The 23,064-nt window shown below is 38.1% G+C and overlaps 2 protein-coding genes across 9 annotated transcripts in view; one reads left to right on the top strand and one right to left on the bottom strand.

The window, feature by feature from the left end:
• Positions 1-3,015, top strand: part of znf410 (zinc finger protein 410) — a 29,654-nt gene extending 26,639 nt beyond the window's left edge. For all 4 annotated transcript variants that reach the window (XM_039741769.1, XM_039741767.1, XM_039741768.1 and 1 more), the window contains exon 13: positions 59-3,015. The gene's annotated coding sequence lies outside the window, so the exon portion shown is untranslated. The remainder of the gene's footprint in view (positions 1-58) is intronic.
• fam161b (FAM161 centrosomal protein B) overlaps positions 2,165-23,064 on the bottom strand; it is a 35,263-nt gene continuing 14,363 nt past the window's right edge. For all 5 annotated transcript variants that reach the window (XM_039741757.1, XM_039741755.1, XM_039741756.1 and 2 more), the window contains 6 exons: positions 15,639-15,976; positions 15,202-15,329; positions 13,648-13,815; positions 8,840-8,939; positions 2,443-2,606; positions 2,165-2,271 (listed from right to left, as the gene is read on the bottom strand). In XM_039741757.1, coding sequence (XP_039597691.1) covers positions 2,181-2,271; positions 2,443-2,606; positions 8,840-8,939; positions 13,648-13,815; positions 15,202-15,329; positions 15,639-15,976 — 989 coding nt within the window. In that variant the 3' untranslated portion in view covers positions 2,165-2,180. The remainder of the gene's footprint in view (positions 2,272-2,442; positions 2,607-8,839; positions 8,940-13,647; positions 13,816-15,201; positions 15,330-15,638; positions 15,977-23,064) is intronic.

The raw sequence follows: 23,064 nt of genomic DNA, 5'->3' as shown, positions 1-23,064 counted from the left end.
TGTCCTTAGTGTTTGTGACATCATCAGTTTGTTTTTTTCTTTTCTTTTTTACATTTAGGCTCTGTCAGCTTCTGAAGACGAGTAAGCTGATGTTTCATAATGCACTTGATTTTGCAGCAAAATGCCTCCTTTGAATCACAGCACCGGGTGGAGGCAGTGTAATTAATTTATAATTAATTTGACTACACTTGTAAAAAGACAGAACTGAAGTCTTCCTTGTAAACAGTTTGGAAACTGCACTCGGTGGAATAAAAGTTTGATTTTTAAGCACAAAGATAATGGATAAGTCAAAGGTAGAGCGTGCAATTTTGACAGACATTACTTTGGAACTTTTCAGAGCTTTTTACCATGGTGACCTTTGAAAGGACATGATGATGTGTGTGAGTGCTGCCACCAAGGAAACCATGTCCACATTCTTAAAATTGCTGATATGGAAGGGCTTTGCAATTTTGATCAAATGTGTTTTTTTCATTAACATGTATCAGAAGAAAAACATAGTATTTATTGTCGTTTAAAGATGTTTTCATTTGGCAGTTTTATTCTGCATCTAACATGACATGGCAAAGTCTCCTGACTTTCTTGGATGATTCTTTCCCACCATGTGCCATCTTTCCTGTCACAAGACTAGGAGCTCTTTTGATCTTTACAGCTTATTAATTTGTGTAATAGAGCAGAAAAATTGTAAATATTATTTTTGATATTCACCTTTATTTTTTCACCATTTGCTACATATCTAGTGTTTAATTAATAACAAATGCAGTTGCAATGCAGACTGTATACTAGAGTGATTGCAAGATTACATGAAGTGAAGCTGTTGTAATTTTTACAAAATGTAAAACTGGAGGCCCTGTAGACAAGTATAACTTTACCTTTAAAGTCACCTAGTAAAGGCTGAACTACATACTCCACACAGAGGATACATGGACATCTTCATGAGGTAACTTTCACTAGAGTGGGATTGTTTGTTACTTTTTAATGGGGGTTGGTTCTTTGTATGATTTATAATCACAGCCCACAGTTCTGGTAAGTTGCATTCTGCGGGTGCAGTTCACATGTTGCATTGAACGTTTTCTTTCTTTAAGTTCACCAACAAGCAAGTGCAGATGGTTAAGAGGAAGAAGAATTTCATCAACTTGTGTTTTCTGAATTTGATGGAGATAAGAGTTTTTGAAACCAGCTTTGCATTCCACTGTTTTTCTTTTTTTGTTTAGTTTCAACATAAGGCACAACTGACAATTTTCTGTGAATCTCAGTTTACATTTTGTCATTCTCCCAGTAAATATTTTTCTGTTTATCTTTGTCTCCATCAAGTTTGTTTATATCCGGCCCAAGTCTGTGACAAGCTATTGCATGATACGGTGTGTGTAGAAGTTGACATCTGGTATAGTAAGAATAGCTGTAAAGCTTGTTCACCAACAAAAGATATTTTATTACCAATGTCTCATTTCTGAAAAATAAGAAATAAGTCAACCCTTCTTATTGTAATGGCACTTGCAACAATTAACACTTAAAATGTGGCCCATATATTTGTTTTGCGCAGTCTTAACAGGTTTTCAGGCATAATTACATAATCTAAAGTTTAAACTCCATTCAAAAATGGTTTGTTATTTAAATGTTTCCACTGTCTTGCTTGTTTGTTTAAATCTGAAAAAGTAATTGAAGGTACACATAGAGGAGTTGAGGCTCACAGTTTTGTCTAGCAATTTTATTTCATCATGCAATATTTAATCATAGGGCACTCCAGAACGTTAACCTTACAGCAAAGGAATTTTTTGTTTCAGCAGGTGGATATGAGTGATGCTCTCTGGTGGGAAGCAACTGGGTGTGCAAGGGGAATGTGGCCATTCAGCATGTTCACATGTGTACTCAACTAGCTTTGAAAACCAAATATTTAGGGGATACAGTAGAGTGAGGCAAGTAGGGCAAAACTGAAGTCCAAGTACAAGAGTGTGCCTGTTGTTAACTATTTCCCAATGATTAAAGGTTCTCTGTTGTAAGAAGGCCACTAATAAGTTATGTCAATATTTTGTCAGGTTTTTTAAAAGTTTACTGTTCTGCTTATGAGAGCTTATTTTAACACAATAAAATCCTCAGTTCAGCAAGGAATATTTGATTTATTCACTGCAATTTCCTAATTTATTATAAACTTTTATGCATTGAACAAAACGTTTCAGAAATGTTTATTCTTGTTGATCCATGTTGGTTTCTTCAGCCTCTTCATTTTCTTTGTCACTGATATGTTTGTTTTCAGTGTTATTAAAGCTCTCCATCCTGAAAGAAAATAAACAGATTGGCATTTAATTTAATGATAAATTAGAATAGCAATTAATGAAATAGAATTTCATTGTGGCTATACATTTTCAACAGTATGGTTTTGTAATTTATTCAAAAGTATAACAACAGTTAGTGGTTAATCATACACAAATGCAGTTGTAATGATACCTTATTGAAGTATCACTTAGGTTGCTCTTGATTTCATCTTCATCATTGTCTGACTCTGAGACATTTTTCTTTCCTTCACCTTTACTCCACACAAATTCTTCATCTAGACCAACTGTCTTCAGTGTGTGTTGGTACCGACGCTCTGCATTCTTCTTTGCATTCCCCTGGAAGAACAACATATTGACTCTGAACATGTGCACTGCACACTCTGTCCAGTAATGCAATTTTCTCTGCAACACCTGAGCACTCTTTGTAAATTCTAAAGTTGATTCACTGCAGGGATTCCATTTAGCATAGAGATGGGTGGTGAATTGTGTCAAGGGATCACAAGGGAAAGCAAGACCTAGATTAACTGATAGAAGGTGAAGGTAGGAATTCTTTATTGGTGTTCTTGAAGGGGGGAAGTGGCTAAGCTAATCCAGTAGATATTTATGGGGTTCAAGACCAATGTAGGTAGGTCCACAGTGGATGTAGTAGCATTTTATTTTCTGTTTAGTTGTACATTTGTTCTGCCTTTGTTTATCATACCATGTGTGTTTAATTTATAATAAAGAAACCATATTTGTATACTAATTGCCTTCTTTACATTTTATTCTAATTGTTGTGCACAGTAAAAGTGTAAATTTAACTTGTCCATTTCTTTCTGTTTTGTTTCTGACATCTAATGTTTAATGACAATGCACATGCTGCTCAATGATGAATTTAATTGCAGGACAAACAATCACAAAGAACTTCATTTCAGGCATGAAAGTAGATGAGGACCTCCTAGTGTGACTTGGACACTGTAGTTGCTTCAAGGTGATGTACCTTTGTGATATACAGTATTATACTCCAATGAATCTTATAGTGGACATTTGGGAGTCCATACAACAAGGCAGCTATCTCCTCTCTAGTGCTTGGAAAAAAGACAGCAAGATGGCTATCTGCTCATGACTTTCTTAACAAACAGCAGGGTGGTAAGACCCATGGGGCAGACTGCTTAGACTAGCAATCTATCCTACAGTGGCTCATACAGAAAACATTAACATTCTTACTGCTGCTGGAAAAGAGGAGCTTTTAATATTTTTTGCACAAGTTCTAAAGTTCTAGTCCTGTACTTTGATGATGTAATCAACACCGAGGAAGTGAAAGTTTGAGGGCTCTGCACTATTCATCTATTTTTAATTATGCTCTTTGTTCATAGGTTTATTTTGTTGAGTGTTGTTGACTTTAACAGGCCAAATTAAAAATCTGTGGATAGTAAAGGAAGTCTGAATCTAAATTCTTTCTGTGACGTACTGCCCTTAGGCCCCCCTCCTGTCATTTAATATGTATGTAATCTCATTACTTGTAAATTGTTAGGAACTTTAGATTGGTAACCACAGTACCACCAACCATTAAAAGTTTAATCTTTGTTGGGGGGGAAAAAAGATACCAGCTTGCACTGGGACCTCATAGTAAAGAGACCAGGCTTAACATCATGGGTCCTTCATGTGAGGTGTTTGCATGTTCTTCCTGTGTCTGTGTGGGTTTCCTCTGAATGTGCAGGTTAGGTGAATCGGCAACGCTTAATTGGCCTAGGTTGTGCATGGTGTGTGAGTGTTTTTGCTCTGCGATGGACTGGCACCCTGTCCAGGGTTTGTTCCTGCCTGGCGCCCTGTGCTTGCTGGGATATGCTCCAACCTCAACCCACTCCAAAACCTCTGACTCACCCCTAACATAGAGATATAGCAGTTAGTAATTCTCCACGCTTTACTTACCTTCTTTTAAGCAGTGGTATTATTCAACATGTAAGGGTTAGAAAAGCAATGTTATGTCTGTCTTGATGAACAGCAATTGAACTAAGGGATGTTAATTTCATTTTTTTGCTTTGTTTTACACTCATTGGCTTTCTACATCTACCACCACTGCTCCTACTGGATGTACTGTACTACAAGCTGCTGTGTATGGAAGGTTCTAGAAATGAGTGGATGGGATAAAGGAAAAGGATCAGGTAAAGACAACATTAATGGCACTGTTTTATTAAAAAAAAAACCTACTTAATGTTATAATATTTTTAGGAAAGTCATCTAACTTGTTTTGTTGTGCTAGCCTGCAGGAGGAGGCTAAACTTTTTTTTTTAATTGGAAATTTGGGTAACGTAGCACTGAGTGGTTACAATTTCACAGGTCAAGGTTTTCCTGAATGGTCACTTTGTGCTTGTATTTAAGTGTGTGGTATGTTAATGATTTTAACCCTTTGTTACTCGGGTGGGGGTGTTGCACACCCCAGTTGCCAAAGTTATGCGTATTTCTCATAGATGGCGCAACGTGGAGCTTTGATGCCTTGAGTAGCTGCAAGATGACAAACGTATTGCACATGCAAGAGCACGCATCAGCCGGAGGTGGACCCTTGAGCTGATAACGTCATATTACGTCGTTCAGGGTGTTTAGTACCCCACCAGAGTAATCCTGCAGAGTGTCATTGGTATTTAACACCCCACCCGAGCATTGGCGAATGACATTTTTATGGTAAGCTGTTGTTGCTGGAAGACGTTGAAAGTGAATCAACCGAGTAAACAGAGTGATTCCGAATTAGAACCAGTCAAATTCAGACTTAGAACCAGAACACATCAGCCACAGTGAACATGATACAGACTCATCTGAAGATGATGATGATGATGAAACACAGCAAGGAGTAAAGATAGAACAACAAGATTTCAGTGCCATTCCTGCAGTAAATACATATGCATGGAACATTTGGTTCCAACCTGCAATCAGTGCATCACAAGTTCCCAACAAACACAGGGATAGTGGAACTTTCCATGAAGTTGTGAACTGTGACCACTTTTGAAACGGACAGAATGAATGTATACGGTATAGAGACATGAAACTTTTTTTTTTATTCCCACCTGTAATTATTGAAAAGGAAATTTTAGACAGTGATTTTGTAAACACGAAGAGCCAGAGAATGCTACATGTCCTAGTAAAGATGAATTAAATTGCATTTGTAATATTTCTTACTATCATTTCTCCATAAATAACAGTGGGGTGTAATACACCCCAGTCGAGCACTTATGAGAGTTCACAAAACCCGAGGTAACAAAGGGTTAATTATATATATATATATATATATATATAATATATATATAAATTACAAAACTTTGATCTTTAGTTGTATGTAGCAAAAATCCTCTTTTTGGAATGTGGTGAGTTGCAGAATGCAAATTTTAATCTTACTATCAATTCATTCATTTTTCTGGATCTGCTTATTCCAATTCAGTGCTACAGCTTTCCAAATTATACATTAAAATTCATTATACATTATGCAGCAGCTGATTCAGGAATTATCATCGTCTAAAAAAACGTCTGTATGACCACAGAAATAAAGAGAAGAAGTTGGATTTTTTTTGGATATGATGAGTATTTCCAGTGTGTAGGCATGAATCTCATCAAACTTAATGCATTTTATTATGTTTATAGTGCAAGTGTTTTGGCCTTTTTGTTAGTGATCAACAGAAAAAGACTCATTAGCCATTAATTTCAAAGTGAAAGCAGTTCTTTGCAAAGTGATCTGAATAAACTACAAAAATTTACAAAATAATTAATTGCCTAAGTATTCACCCTCCCTAAGTCATGTTTAGTAGATGTGGTTTGGACTGTCATGAGAGTCTGTGTGCACAGGTCTCTCTCTCTCTTGCTCTCTATCAGCATTGCACATCCTGACTCTTTTGACTTTTTTTTTCTCGTACACATTTGCAAAACTGCTCAACTCAGTTAGGCTGTATGAGGAATGTGAGTGAACTGCCTTTTTGATGTCGAGCCACAAATTTTCAATGGGACTGAGATCGGGACTCTAAATCATCCACTCCAGATCATTCACATTGTCATTTTCAAGCCATTTCTATGTAGCTTTGTCTTTAAGCTTGCTGTTGTTGTCTGGTTGGAAAACAAATCTCCCAAGGTGCAGGTTTCTTGCAGACTGCATTAGGTTTTCCTCCACGATTTCCCTGCCCTTTGCAACATTCATTTTATCCTCCACCCTCACAAGCCTTTCAGGGCCGATGGCAGAGAAATATCATCACAACCTGATGCTACCACCACCATGCTTCAGTGGGGATGGTGCTTGGCCTAATGGCCGAAATGCTCATCTTTGCTCACATCAGACTTTAGAGTTTCTCATGTGACTGCTGGGAAACTGTAGAGGAGATATCCTGTGCATTTTTTTTCTTTGCCACTGCGACTGGAGAAACATTTGGCCAGCTGCTGTTGTCTGCAGAGTCTCTCCAATCTAAGCCACTGTAGCATGTGATTCCTTCAGAGTTCTCATAGGCTTCTTGGTAGCATCTCTCACTAGTCGTCATCTTGCTGGTCAGTTTTTGTGAAGGGGCCCGCTCTAGGCAGATTTCCAGCTCTGCCATACTCTTTACATTTCTTAATGACTGATGTGACTGGACTTCAAAGGCTAGTCAATGATTTGGATTTTTTCTTCTCTCTATATGCTGATTTGTGCTTTTCAGTCATCGTTTCACAAAGTTACTTGGACTGTTGTTTTGGTTTTTTTTTGTCTTTATTGGCTTAATTTATACAACACTCAATTGAAATCCCTTGGCGGTAGACAGATTGAACTAACTCTGTGACTTCTAAAACCAACTGGCTGCACTAGCAATGATTTAAGGATGTCATATTTAAGGAGTAAATTATTATGCAATCCATTATTTACTATTTTGTAATTATTAATTTAGATACCTTTGCAGAGATATGATTTTACTTTACCATTAAAGTATTTTCTGTTGATCAGTGTCAAAAAAGCCAAATTAAAATCATTGTGAAAAAATGCTGTATAACAATGAAATGAGAAAAGGCTAAATGCTTTTTATAGGCAGTGCATTTTACTTGTCCTCTGCTCTCAGGAGTTGGTGCTGCAGTGACATCGCCATAGTCTAACACTAAATTGACTTTTAAACAATTCATATATATAAACTGGTGAATTATTAGTGTGAAACAGATCAACTACACTCCATAACCTGAACTAAAACAAACACAAAGCAGACAGTGTCTCTTACCGACATTTGTATGGGATTAGCATTTTAAGGTAGTTTGTAATGAGAGCTCAGCTTCCAGAACGAGGGACCAAATGCCAAATTCAGTAAAGAAAAGGATGGGATACTACTGTACATTCAGCATGATGTGACTATATCAAAACAAGGCAAAAAGGTACAGCTTATATCATTCTGATCTGTGCCTGTTTATGGTAAGTTTACTTGAGGTTGGTTGGTTGCCTGCCCTTTGTCAAATTATTCAGAGCAACTACCACTGTGTATTTTACTTGAATTATCCTTTTAACTGACCTGACTACCTAAATAGAGGACTGCATGAAGCATACCAACTTCCTTTAACACCCACTGTACTGTATTACTGCAGATATTTAATACAACACTGTATCTTACGATTGTGTTAAAAACAAAGTTTTAAACACGTTTAATTCAGAGGGTTTAAAACTGATTTTGGGACCCTGCCTTATTGAAAACAATAAAAATATGTGTCAGCAATGGTATGTTAGGATATGAATAATTGACAGTGATAACCTTGGAAATTCTGGTGTTTGTGAATCCTTTTGGCACTGGGACACCAAGTCTCAAGGACATGGGAGAAGGGACATGTCTTGAGGCCACTTAGGAAGTCAAGACACTGTAGCCACTAAGCAGTGTAGTCTTCTAATCACAGGACTGTGTACCAATTTAGACTATAGAAAGCCATATAAGGAACATTCCCTTGCCAGCTGCAAACGTTTTTAGACTAGTTCATAATTTTAGATTTGGCAAAAATAAAATCAACAAATATAAATCTTTTTGACATATCTCATTTAAACACAATAGGACAATATGAGAGGAAGCGAAAAGAAAAACAATCTCTTTGTGCTAAAATGATTCTTGACTTGTGAAAGTGTTTATGGCACAGAGTCAAAATCCCCTAGTTAACCTCATACCCACAGATGTCCTGTTCCTGAAATAAATTTTAAAATATCATCTGCGGCTTTGTAACAGGATGTAGTTACGTTTTTATAAATAGACTAGATTTTCAAAATCCTATATTCTTAGATTTGATTTTTCTGTTTTTAAAGTATTGTGGTTTACACAATAACATCTTGTCACTCAATCAGTTCTTGAGTTTTCGTTATAAAGGCTACATGAAATGCTCCCTGAGAGAGCACTGCACCCTGAATGACCAATGTATTGAAAGGTTACTACACTAAAACAGTAACCAGATGTCTGTGCATAATCTAATTCTAGGAAATGCGAACCAATTTTAAAACGCATCCTAAATTTAACTTCAGCAATGATGATCTATGATCCGTCTGGGTTGCTTCTGGAATTGCTGCTTATTACTTAAATAAACAAGAAGATGGTAATGTTCCAGAGTGCTGCCAACAAATGTACCTGTGTTATCTGTTCAAACAGGTAAGGCCTCACATGCACCCTGGTCTTCATTTCTTCCAGCTCCCGCTTGTATTCCTTCTCCAGTTTTCTATCTGCTAGCCTGCATTAACAAAATTAAATGAAAATGTGATAATGAAATACCAAGACCAAGTGTTGGTAAATGTTGCCTTTTCTGAACAAATTCAAAACTTTTTCTTAGAACACATTTATTTGGCTGTTTTAATAAATTCTAATGTTCCCCAAGTATGTTGTGCAATTTAATAATTGACAATATTAAATGTTATTAAGAAAAAATAAAAATCATTTCTGAAGTTGATTAACAGTCTAACATTCTCAAACCTGCTTAAAGGTTTCAGGGTTCAGCCTGTTCGGGTTGCAAGGGCCAAAGCCCATTCTGGATGGGATGCGTCCATCAAAAGACCCAATTTAACGTACACACATTCAGACTGAGCTAGTTTATAATCAACAATCAGCCAAATGAGAATGAATGTGTGAGAACATATAAACTTCATCTAGACAGCAACCATTTCAACCCAAGAGGCTAAATTTATGAGGCAGCCTCACTATTGTGCCGATTGTGTCACAATGCTGCCCTCAGTGAGATAAATACCTTTTAATTAAATATATAATATATTGTGGAGACTGGCCTGGACACAGACAGGCAGACATTGTTTGAATCACCACACACGTTTATTTACACTATGTACAATACAACAAAGTGAAGCACACACAACCCCAGTACTCCCCCAAAGTCCAGGCCTCACAATGCCTCTCTTTCTTCAGGCTGCCTCCACTCCTCCCCTCCTTGACTTTGTCCTCTGCACTCCCAAATCCAGTACTCAAATGGAGGGAGGCGGCCCCTTTTATACACACCTGGACGTGCTCCATGTGCACTCCCTATTGTGGCGGAAGTACCGGCTGCGCACCCAGAAGCACTCCAGGTGTCCCTGGTCTTTTTCCCCCTAGCACTTCCGGGTATGGCAGAAGTGCTGAGGGCCAGGGCACCTCAGACATTGGGGCGCCCCCTGGCGGTGAACATGGGCCTCTATAGGGTTGAGCTTTTAAGCTCTGTTCCTGTTGGGCCCCAAAGCCACCAGGGCGGTCACCCCCTCGTGGTCTGGAGGAGGCATAAGCCCTCCTCCGGTCCTTCTGGGCGTCCTGGCTGGGTACCACCCCCAGCCATTCGCCACAATATATATACAGTATATGTATATGTTTGTGTGTGTGCAAGATGAGACAAATGGTGATCTTAAATTATTGTATTAAGAATAAGATCAATTCTAAAAATAAATGGCATCTCACTAGTGACATATGAGAACATTTTTCACCCTTTGAAGAAGGCACAGCAGCTCATAAATGTCACACCAACTGTAAAAAACATCAGAATCACACCACAGGCAAAAAAATAAAATGCCTGAAAGGGTCTAGCCTTAATCCAATCATAAAAAAATAAGAAAGAAAAAACTCTTCTTATCTGTCCCAAGAAGAAGAGATGGACAAGCATAAATGGTTAGTCCAGGAAAGTGTGGGAGCCAATAGGCTATCCTAGACGAACCATGATTATAACTCTGGTAATAGTCTGAGTCTTATGTTATATGGCAGCTTTCAAATGGACTATTGTCAAAAAGTGTCTTGGCTTAAAGAAAGCAATTTAGCAATTAAATAGAGTAGAGAGGGTCTAAGTTCCAGCTAAGAAGGTTGGATAGGGTGCCATGAAGGAGAATGGGAAACAAGTAAGACACCTAAATTTGTGCAGAAAACACATTTTTGATTCACTATTGTCTTCATATTAAGACAGTGCTCAATTAGATTTTTAAGATAAAAGAAATAAATTGCAGTTTTCCACAACAGTTATTAATGCAGTCTCACTCATCTGACATTCTGTGTTTAAATCCCAGGTCTGAGTGAAGTTTGCACTTCTGTTAACACCTGTGTAGGGTTTATGCAGGGAACTCATGATTTCTTTCCACATCACAGAGACGTGTGTGTTGGGATCATTCATGATTCTAAAATGGGAATTGTGGGAATAGGTGGGCCCGTCAGTAGACTGTCCCCCAATGCAAAATTGGGCTGAACTATCCTTAAATGAATTAAACAGGTTTGAGAATGGTTATGTTATTTTGTTGTGATGCCTTTTAACCAACTCCAGCACTTACCATGTGTTAGTTTTACACTGGAGCATTTTTATTAAAATAGCTTAAAGGTATAAATATCAGAAATGCTGAACTTTGAGTTGGTAGGCAACTCAATGTTCCTTACAAATGGTTCCTGGTGGCTACCTAATCTATAATATTACAGGTAAACCTGGTCTTTCATACATTATATACAATATATAGTATCCATTCACTTCGTGAACATCTATTTTCCCAATGTAGAGTCACAGGAAGCTATATGAGAATGTTGTCAAAACAGCATTGGTTTTGGATTCCATGCCTATAGCACTTGCACCTCTGGCAGTCTCAAAAAATGACTGAATCAAGAGGAATGGAATCTTGCTATGGAAGTCAGTCCCTCAGAATATTAATTTCCAAGGACAAATGTAACAACATCAAACTGTCCCACAATATTTTATCTAATTCACAACACTATACAGTAAATGGCAGCCAAACCTGGGAACCTTTGACATATTTTAATATTTAATAGTAAATATTGCTAACAAGCCAGTTGGTAATTGTTTTGCTTAAAATGTTATTAATTAAATAAACAGAAAATGCCAGCATAACATTAGATCAGGCCACTCTGACATATTTTGGTAAACAGAAAACCAAAGAACCAGAAAGGCTTGCATCAGCATCCAAATCTTAATTCACTCAAGTAGTGCAGTCTGATCAGTGAACACTAGATGTCAGCAATGGACAATGTAGCCATGCTTCATTGGGTTTTAACTCTTCAAACACTTACAGAGGGGACCTCAAGTATGCACTGAGGACACGGCTGTCTTTTCATACTAGATTTTAAAGTCTAAAGGCATCACACAGTTTGCTCAAACATGTTTCAGTTTGGGGTATGTAATGTATGTGTTTGTCACCTGTAGCACTTGCACAGTTAATATGAATGAGTGGTGTTATCTGGATTGCCATCAAAATGATATCATTTTTGTCGGCATAATCAAGTGCAGGGTTTGGGACTCAAAAACAAATCTTGATTTAAATCTAAATATTAGAAGGAAAGAACCTAAAAGACAACATTTGTAATAACAGTTATTTTAGGAAACTTGGCTAGAAATATACAACTCTCTACAGCAAAATGTTTCTGGGTCTCAGAGTTTCCCAAACTTCATTGCAAGGTTTTAATCCAGGACGATGAGATTTAGGAAAGGTATTGATTTGTCCTCTGTTGTATGTCACTTTGAGCATGAAATTATTGCTTATTTATTTTTTGAACATTTTTGTACAGTTTATTTTTTTGGTATGGTGAGTGCTTCCATTGTGATTTACTTAATAGGCAAATATATTTTGCCTTACGGTGATGGGAATAAGAAATGTAAAAGCTGCTATATCCTTTTTTATGATGTCTGGAAAATTCCACATTCATAAATGCACCATAATTGTTTAAAGAAGAAACTAAATGTTGTACAATTAAAAACAGATTATTATGTTTATACATTGAAATGACTGAGGATCTATAGGCAAAAAAATGAATTACTGGAATTATAATTTATTTTAATCTGTTTACTTTATGTTGATGGGAATAAGAAATGTAAAAGTTTATATATCCTTATTTATTTTTGGAAAATTCCACATTCATAAATGTACTGTAAATGGTCAAAGACGCAATCAAACTTTATACAATTCAAAATAGAAACTGATCATTATGTTTATAAAGAGGATCTGTAAGGCAAAAAAAAAAAACCCTGTGAATTACTGTAAAGCTTGGAATTACAATTTATATTACTGAATCATGGTGCTCTTATCTAATTCTGTCCAAGCATTCTTTAATTTTTAAACCCTGATTTTCCAGTATGGTATTGTGGCTAGCAGAACTAAAATCTTGAAAAGAATGGCTACTGGGCACCAAGGAATCAGTTAATCATACAGAATATTGATACATTAATTCATGCCATTACAGTCCGGACTTGACAGTTGGATTAACTGCATGTTTGATCTTTGACCTGTGAGGACATCCAATCAAACACAGATACATAACCTGCATGCTACATACAAGACACCTAAAATGGAAATGAAACCTCTGACCAATCCCCGAGGGGCCACAGCATTACCTTCTGTGCCCCCTAATCTGGTACCACAGACTCCACTGTTTTTGAATAGAGGTGGCACATATAACTACTTTGCTCTTTTTAAATTATTTTATTTTTAGGATTACAAAAATTGATATTTTTTTTGCCATTTTAAATTTTGTAATGATGAAAAAATATATTTTGATGGGATATCATATAATTGGAAATTATTTGCATAATTCTTCTGACTCATTTCAGTTAAATGGGGAAGTTTATGGTTATTATATAATCTGTTAAAACTTTCATACAAATGTGTTTGGAAATCTTTCAAATTATGTTTTACAGCATTTTTCTGAAAACTTGCTACCTATTTATTTTAGTTTATGATATACACTTATTTATAGTTTCTTCATTTTACTTGTTTGAAATTGTAGTTTTTTTAATTAAAAAAACCCTTTTTATCCTCATAAAATAGAAAATGCTTCAAAAACAGGGGCAGTTAAGAACTGGATGGATTTTCTATCCTAAAAAGGCTGCTACAATCACTATTCAGTAATTACATTTTTCTTTTCACTCGAGACTCTTGTTCTGTGTTTGTATTCACTCTGCCATTACTTGCTGTTGCACTGACCTGTTCTGTCGCAGCTTCTCCTTGTACACGTCTTTCAGACTTTTGTGGGGATCCATTACTTTAGCACGTATGTTCACTGTTTTATGCATTGCCTGAGATTTTAATTTGTGCTGCTCCATCCACTCTGCATTTTCTTTTTCTTTGTTTTCCTTCATTTCAAGTGATTTCCTAAAAAAGAAAAATGAATTATGAGCAGAGCATTTTAGTCCATTCATAAGTTCTTTCATAAATAAATGCTGAACACTATGTGTGTGTGTGTGTGTGTGTATACCCATCCATCCATTATCCAACCCACTATATCCTAGCACAGGGTCACGGGGGTCTGCTGGAGCCAATTCCAGCCAACACAGGGTGCAAGGCAGGAATAAATCCCGGGCAGGGTGCCAGCCCACCACAGGGCACACACACCCACACATCAAACACACACCAGGGACAATTTAGGATCACCAATGCACCTAACCTGCATGTCTTTGGACTGTGGGAGGAAACCCACGAAGACACAGGGAGAACATGCAAACTCCATGCAGAGAGGACCCGGGAAATGAACCCAGGTCTCCTTACTGTGAGACAGCAGTGCTACCACCGTGCTGCCCGTGTGTGTGTGTGTGTGTGTGTATATACTGTATATATATATGTGTATATTTATGTACAGTATATATGTATGTATATGTATATATGTGTATGCCAGAATGGACTATACAGTACAGTTGAGGTCTTCAGTAAAGCGGCTTACCTATTTAAGGCAGCGTGTGACACACATGTCCTGGACAGAAGGCAGATGTGTGCTAACTACTATTCTGTGCCATCACCGCCATCCTCAGCAGTGCTCTATAGTAATTTTTTAAGGGGATTGTTCTGTTAACCTTATGGCTTACATAAACATAAACACTAGGTTGTTGCATATAGTAATCTAAGGTAAAATCAATCTCAAATTACTTCTTATAAACATTAGTTTCCCAAATGTATTTATTGCCATCAAAGGGACCGCTGATCCAAAGCATATTCCTGAAGCATGAAGCACAAAGCAGAAACCACTCCTGGATCAGATTCCAGTCCATAATAGGGCACGGTCAGTTATACAGGAGATATGATCAAAAAAGACCAAGAGAGAACATACAAACTCCACATACACAAGCCTCTGACACTGCAAGGAAACGGCTCTAATCACTGAATCACCATATTTCACAAGCACACTAATGACAACCTGTGACTTCACACTGCCAGAACTATAAACTTGACAAGTGACACATGGGTGGGATTCAAATTTGTGGCTAGGAGGTCAACTCTTAAGAATGCTACTGCAGCATTTGGGATGCTGAGGCTTTTGATGACCATATCCTGCTCTTTGCAGCAGCAACAGTTAAAAGAAATATTCAGTAATACTACTAATACATTTTACTAGAAGTGCTTCCTGAGATTGGAAGTCATTAAAATACATTTTTTCACAATTGCAACTAAGGCTCTCTGCCTAAGGAAATAATAACAAGGTCATAGCGAGATTGGACTTTTCAATCTGTACAATGCCTTCCAATTATATTTTATTTTTTATCTTACCTAATGGCAGCATGTCGATTCCTTGTGGCATCAGAAATGTAGGTTGGTAGGGTATCTGCTGAAAGGGAACAAATACCATTCAAAGACTGACTTCTCCTTAACTGTGTCTTCTGAACTGGGCCAGAATCCTAAAATGAGATTTTATTGCAATAGAGTAATCTAAATATATTAATAAGTAAACAATTGCAAGAAAGCAATTTGACGGAATAACACACACTTGGGTAAATATTTGATTAAATATTTGAATACAATTTTAAAATGTGGCACCATAAAATTCATTTTCTGAACGGATTATTCCAAAGCAGTGTCTAGTGGTGAAAAATAATTTGTTCCACAATCTGATCATTTTCTACTAATTTGTTTAATTCCAGTTTTGACTGTGACTTACTTGTTCATTTGAAGACATTCCCCAAATGCTTTCCAGTTGGGATGCTCACCTTTACAGATTTCTCTGTAGATCTGCTCTGTCTTGGTGGTAAGGCAGAGGTTTGGAGCTGGAATGGTCTGCACCTTGTAGCTTCCTTGGCTTCAGCTTTTTTCAAGGTTGCCTTCTGAAAATCACGGAACAGCTTTTCAAAATCTGGAACCTTTCCAGTCGTTTGTGGATGGAAGGTGGGTTCTTCATCTAAAAAGGCCAAAGCTGCTTTCTTGCTCCTCTGCCTGCAGCTGCCCTCCAGGTCCTTTTTCTGAGGCTGTATTTCAAAGGGAGCGCGGGAAGCTTTCAACATGTCTGTTGCTCTCATCTGGATTCGGATTTTCCTGTTCAGTTCTTCATCTGTTTAGGAGAAGCAAAAAGTTACTGACTTGTCCGAAAAGATTAAGATAATGACAAAAAGTGGTATTTTTGCTTTCACCCTCCCCCACCATAATCTATCATCTATGGAGAAGGAGTGAAAGCTTTAGATTCATCAAATATTTCGCTCTCTAGTTGTAGAAGGTTGTGCAAGAGAAAGAGGCACTCTACAGGAACCCTCAAATACTGTAATTCTGCAATTAATTGTGAATTCTTCTTGTTGATTGCTATTGTAAATATAATTACTGAAATGTTACAGAATAGTTTGCGTAACTTGGTTCCTAGGGCGCAAAGCCTACTGACGCTCACATCCGAATTTTTTATTGATAAAAATGATGTGCAAGTAACCACAGGTGCTACAACAGAATACAACAAGAACACCAATTTCTCCACCCCTTTATCATTATTTTGATATTAATCTTAACATTTTCTTCTTTTTTTATTTTTAACCCTGCATCACTAAGGAATATGTTCTGTATGTGCTTAATGCCATAGGATAAAGTCACAGGTTTTGATTATTTAAGAGCAAACTTGATAGTCAGTAATGGTCTGCACTTTGCTTATGATAAAATGAAGAACCAGTATATAGCATGAGAAACTTTCTTTGGCAGTTTACTTTCTAGGTTTTACTTTTAGTTTTCATTCTTTTTGTTCTTGTCTATAAGCTGTATTTGCCCTTTTGATTTAGTAATGATATCTGCCTTTAATGTTAGCCCTGATTACTCCTTTCTCTATCTTTCCAAAGAAAGCTCTGCATTACTCTCAGAAGAAAAAATGCTTTTAAGGAAAGATGTAACCAGTCCCACTTGGCTCACACTTCCTATAGGAATAAGGGATAAGCCTGCAGATGGAGAAGATCACCAAAAAGACCAAAGTAGAAAACTGTGAAAAGATTTGTCTGTCACTGCAATGTATCGCAAGCACCGAGTGAAGGTGAATACTAATGAATTGATTCTCTCTGGTTGGAGACGGGTGTCTTCTTGTGCAGGTTTCTGAATCTGTATCCAGTCCAACTCCAGCCTTGGCAGCAAATTGTTTCAAAAGTTTTGCTTCCTGAAACATTTTTTGTGTATGATAGACAGCTTAGGATTGAACACAAACATATCAGTTCGACTGTAACACGTGGGAATTTGGAGAAACATTAGCATTTACTAAATTTAGTGTGTTTAATTTATGATGCTGACATATTGCATTACCTCAACTGAGCTAAAAATTGTTTTTCTGCCGATTTTTGTTGTTACGCTGCATCTGTCTTCTTGTTTCAGTGTTCTACAGTAGTCGGCAATTGATGCATTCTGCTTGCCCAGATACTACTCTTCTATCATCCTGGTGAAACCTTTCAGCATATTCATCACTGACTGCACCAAGTTAACAGGAAAGAGGTCCAAATGTGAGTGCAGAAAATTAATCTTTAAAAAAAGTTACACCTGATGACTTTGTATGCTTTAGAGCATGTTGTCAGCCAGCTGCATGTAGTTCAGTGATCTGTAGTTGCCAAGAAAACTTTCAAAAACATCCTTGAATGCCTTCCATGTGATTTCCTCTAGCCCCCCCAGTAGATCTTTGAACTACTAGTCTTTTTGTGATTTATGGACCAATAAAATTGCCTTCTTTATTTTTGCCATCAGTTATTTGTGGAAAGAATTATCTAACGCAGTATTTCCCAAACTCAGTCCTGGTGAACCCCTGTGGCTGCAGGTTTTTGTTCCAACCAGATTCTCTTTTTAATTGGACTCCTGTGCTAATTAAGTGAACTGATATTTCCCAAGTTCTGTGTTTAGGGAACAATATAGAAATTAAAAAACTAAGTTTGCTAAAAAAAAAAAAAAATATATTAAAAAGTACCAAGCAGTTATACAGGAATAATGTATTTTTTTCTTTTTAACAGTATTTTCATCTTGATTTTCATTCTACTTTTCTAGGTCATCTAATTGTTTAATTAATCCAATTTTTACTAATTAGTGGGTCTGACTCTAAAGTAGCTGCAGCCTTTGATTATTTAGTGTTGTTTGCCTGCGTGTCTGCTCTGCTCGTTTTAAATTGTCATTAATAAGATACAACAAAGAGGGGAAAAAAACTGCACAGAGAAAGGGCAAAGTATGATTAAATCAACAAAAGAGAGTTAAGCAGAAATATTTCTAAATATCTTATAAATGTAAAAATCATGCTGCTAAGCTTTTCTGAGTTGAATAAAAGAAAAAAAACCAGCTAATTAAATTAGATCAGTGCTATCTGGTGTTGTCACTGATTAGGAATCTGGTTGGAACAAAAACCTGCAGCCACAGGGGTCCACCAGGACCGTGTTTGGGAAACACCGTGTATCTAAATCCTTTCTTTTTCATCGCTTTCACTACATTTTTCATCACTACAGGTCCAAGTTTTACATGAAGACTTAGCAAAAGTATCTTTGTTGGGCTGACCACTACTTTATGTTCCACACTGTCCTGCCTCAGAAATAAATTCTTACAGAGTGGCCTGTTCTTTTTAACATAATGAGATCCTTTAGCTTGGATATTCCATTTGCAAACGAAACAAAAGAACTTGGGAAATCTGAACTGCATTCCAAGTAGCAGGGACCCAACCACAGATATTCCTGGTGTAGCTGCTGTTCAGTATATGTAAAATTATAGTTTGAGAAGAAATCACAAAAATAGACAACTAAAATAAAACAGTAAGTGAAGGGAAAATTTAATGGCAATTTTTGTAATCTAAACTCCATAAATACACCAAGTGTCCTGGAAGCAAAATCTACATTGCCCAGTGTAAGCAGAATGTTGTGTTACAGTTGTGTTTGAAAGTTTGTAAACCTTTTAGAATTTTTTTCTATATTTCTGCATAAATATGACCTAAAACATCATCAGATTTTCACTCAAGTCCTAAAAGTATAGTGGGTTCGGAAAGTATTCAGACCCCCTTCAATTTTTCACTCTTTGTTATATTGCAGCCATTTGCTAAAATCATTCAATTTTTCCCTCATTAATGTACACACAGCACCCCATATTGACAGACAAAAAAAAGAATTTTTGAAATTGTTGCAGATTTATTAAAAAAGAAAAACTGAAATATCACATGGTCCTAAGTATTCAGACCCTTTGCTGTGACACTCATATATTTAACTCAGGTGCTTTCCATTTCTTCTGATCATCCTTGAGATCACCTTCATTTGAGTCCAGCTGTGTTTGATTATACTGATTGGACTTGATTAGGAAAGCCACACACCTGTCTATATAAGACCTTACAGCTCACAATACATGTCAGAGCAAATGAGAATCAGGAGGTCAAAGGAACTGCCTGAAGAGCTCAGAGACAGAATTGTGGCAAGGCACAGATCTGGCCAAGGTTACAAAAAAAATTCTGCTGCACTTAAGGTTCCCAAGAGCACAGTGGCCTCCATAATCCTTAAATGGAAGACATTTGGGACGATAAAAACCCTTCCTAGAGCTGGCCGTCCAGCCAAGCTGAGCTACTGGGGGAGAAGTGCCTTGGTGAGAGAGGTAAAGAAGAACCCAAAGATCACTTTGGCTGAGCTCCAGAGATGCAGTCAGGAGATGGGAGAAAGTTGTAGAAAGTCAACCATCACTACAGCCCTCCACCAGACAGGGCTTTATGGCAGAGTGGCCTGTCGGAAGTCTCTCCTCAGTGCAAGATACATGACAGCCCGCATGGAGTTTGCTAAAAGACACCTGAAGATTCTCTGGTCTGATGAGACCAAGATAGAACTTTTTGGCCTTAATTCTAAGCGGTATGTGTGGAGACAACCAGGCACTGCTCATCACTTTTACAATACAGTCCCCACAGTGAAGCATGGCGGTGGCAGCATCATGCTGTGGGGGTGTTTTTCAGCTGCAGGGACAGGACGACTGGTTGCAATCGAGGGAAAGATGAATGTGGCCAAGTACAGGGATATCCTGGACAAAAACCTTCTCCAGAGTGCTAAGGACCTCAGACTGGGCCGAAGGTTTACCTTCCAACAAGACAATGACCCTAAGCACCCAGCTAAAATAACGAAGGAGTGGCTTCACAACAACTCTGTGACTGTTCTTGAATGGCCCAGCCAGAGCCCTGACTTAAACCCAATTGAGCATCTCTGGAGAAACCTAAAAATGGCTGACCACCAATGTTTACCATCCAAAAGACAGAACTGGAGAGGATCTGCAAGGAGGAATGGCAGAGGATCCCCAAATCCAGGTGTGAAAAACTTGTTGCATCTTTCCCAAGAAGACTCATGGCTGTATTAGCTCAAAAGGGTGCTTCTACTAAATACTGAGCAAAGGGTCTGAATACTTAGGACCATGTGATATTTCAGTTTTTCTTTTTTAATAAATCTGCAACAATTTCAAAAATTATTGAAACCAGTTAAACAAATGAGACAAAAATATTATACTTGGTCATTTATTTATTAAGGAAAATGATCAAATATTACATATTTGTGAGTGGCAAAAGTATGTAAACCTTTGCTTTCAGTATCTGGTGTGACCCCCCTTTGCAGCAGTAACTGCAACTAAACATTTCTGGTAACTTTTGATCATTCCTGCACACCGGCTTGGAGGAATTTTAGCCCATTCCTCCGTACAGAACAGCTTCAACTCTGGGATGTTGGTGGGTTTCCTCACATTAACTGGTCGCTTCAGGTCCTTCCACAACATTTCGATTGGATTAAGGTCAGGACTTTGACTTGGCCATTCCAAAACATTAACTTTATTCTTCTTTAACCATTCTTTGGTAGAATGAGTTGTGTGCTTAGGATAGTTGTCTTGCTTCATGACCCACCTTCTCTTGAGATTCAGTTCATGGACAGATGTCCTGACATTTTCCTTTAGAATTCTCTGATATAATTCAGAATTCATTGTTCCATCAATGAAGGCAAGCCGTCCTGGCCCAGATGCAGCAAAACAGGTCCAAACCATGATACTACCACCACCATGTTTCACAGATGGGATAAGGTTCTTATGCTGGAATGCAGTGTTTTCCTTTCTTCAAACATAACGCTTTTCATTTAAACCAAAAAGTTCTATTTTGGTCTCATCCGTCCACAAAACATTCTTCCAATAGCCTTCTGGTTTGTCCACGTGATCTTTAGCAAACTGCAGACGAGCAGCAATGTTTTTTTGGAGAGCAGTGGCTTTCTCCTTGCAACCCTGCCATGCACACCATTGTTGTTTAGTATTCTCCTGATGGTGGACTCATGAACATGAACATTAGCCAATGTGAGAGAGGCCTTCAGTTGCTTAGAAGTTACCCTGGGGTCCTTTGTGACCTCGCCGACTATTACACACCTTGCTCTTGGAGTGATCTTTGTTGGTCGACCAGTCCTGGGGAAATAATAATGATCTTGAATTTCCTCCATTTGTACACAATCTGTCTGACTGTGGATTGGTGGAGTCCAAACTCTTTAGAGATGGTTTTGTAACCTTTTCCAGCCTGATGTGCACCAACAACTCTTTTTCTGAGGTCCTCAGAAATCTCATTTGTTCGTGCCATGATACACTTCCACAAACATGTGTTTTGAAGAGCAGACTTTGAGAGATCCCTGTTCTTTAAATAACACAGGGTGCCCACTCACCTGACTCTAATTTCACCATCAAACTAACTGCTAATCCTAGAGGTTCACATACTTTTGCCACTCACAAATATGTAATATTCAATCATTTTCCTTAATAAATAAATGACCAAGTATAATATTTTTGTCTCATTTGTTTAACTGGTTTCTCTTTATCTACTTTTAGGACTTGAATGAAAATCTGATGATGTTTTAGGTCATATTTATGCAGAAATATAGAAAATTCTAAAGGGTTCACAAACGTTCAAGCACAACTGTAGATAGATAGATAGATCGATAGATAGATATGTGGAAAGCAAAAAGAATCTTCAAAACATTACACCATAACACATTACAAATGTCCTCCATAACATTTTTAACATGACAACAGTAACAGGAATTTTAAATAATTTCATTTTATGGTTCTCAGAAAACTTCATTTCAAGATTAAAAGCATTACAGTAATAAATAAAGTGAGCCTCTGCCTCAAAAAGAGAATGAATTTAAACAAATGACTTTCACTTTATGAGACAATAAAAGTCACCTTAATTTGAAATTGTTTTCTGCTGAGATACACACAAAGCAAAAGTAAAAGTGAATAAAGTAATAGATTATTACTATTGTTGTCTTTAACTGGTGTGTGTCTGGGGAATGTTCAGTACCTGTAAGTTATGACATACAGTACTAAACTCTGATTGAGGCATTTTAAACACATTGTCTTGGACACAGCAGCATGCAGACTTCTTTTCATTACCAGAGGTAAGCTTTGTGGCAACAAATAAACAAGTTAGGCTTGTGTGATATTAACGTTTTCCTTTTGATGGTTTACCTTCAGAAAAGAAAATCACAATTACCAATGTAATAATCACACTTGGAACAGTGGAGCTTTATTACGCAACTGGTCCTATGAACCTATGAATATGTTTATGTGACTGAGATGACTCTCAATTGCTTTTAATCTGTGTGGTCCCCGGCCGGGCTCCTCCAGACTGCGAGGGGGCGTCCGTCCTGGTTATGTTGGGGGCCTTGGGTACACCCTGTAGGGACCCGTGGCCACCGCCAGGCGGCGCCCCGATGCCGGAGTATCCCGTGTGGGACCTGGTCGGGGCTGGAGCCCGGCCGGGACGCCCAGGAGGACCAGAGGAGGGCTTGTGCCTCCTCCAGACCGCAATGGGGCGATCGCTCTGGTTATATTGGGGGCCCCGGTGCCTGAGGAACCCTGGAGCCCAGCACTTCTGCCACACCAGGAAGTGCTGGGGAGAAGAAGACAGGAGACACCCGGACGGCTTCCGGGTGCACAGCTGGCACTTCCGCCACACAGGGGTCTGTCCAAGAGGGAGTGCCAGGAAGCAGCTGGAGCCCATCCGGGTTCCCATATAAGGGGCCGCCTCCCTCCAGTCAGTGGTGGATGTCGGGTGGAAGAGGACAGACCTGGAGAGAGGATGGGAGGCGGCCAAGAGAAAGGCACTAGAACAGTGTGGCTTGGACATTGGGGGAATCAGTGCTGGAGGCACTGGGGTGTGTGAGTGCA

The sequence above is a fragment of the Polypterus senegalus genome, chromosome 18 (genome assembly GCF_016835505.1).
Source record: "Polypterus senegalus isolate Bchr_013 chromosome 18, ASM1683550v1, whole genome shotgun sequence".
In the NCBI taxonomy this organism is placed as follows: Eukaryota; Metazoa; Chordata; class Cladistia; order Polypteriformes; family Polypteridae; genus Polypterus; species Polypterus senegalus.
Note: the sequence above shows the minus strand (reverse complement) of the source record. Positions and strands in the feature narration are given on the sequence as shown.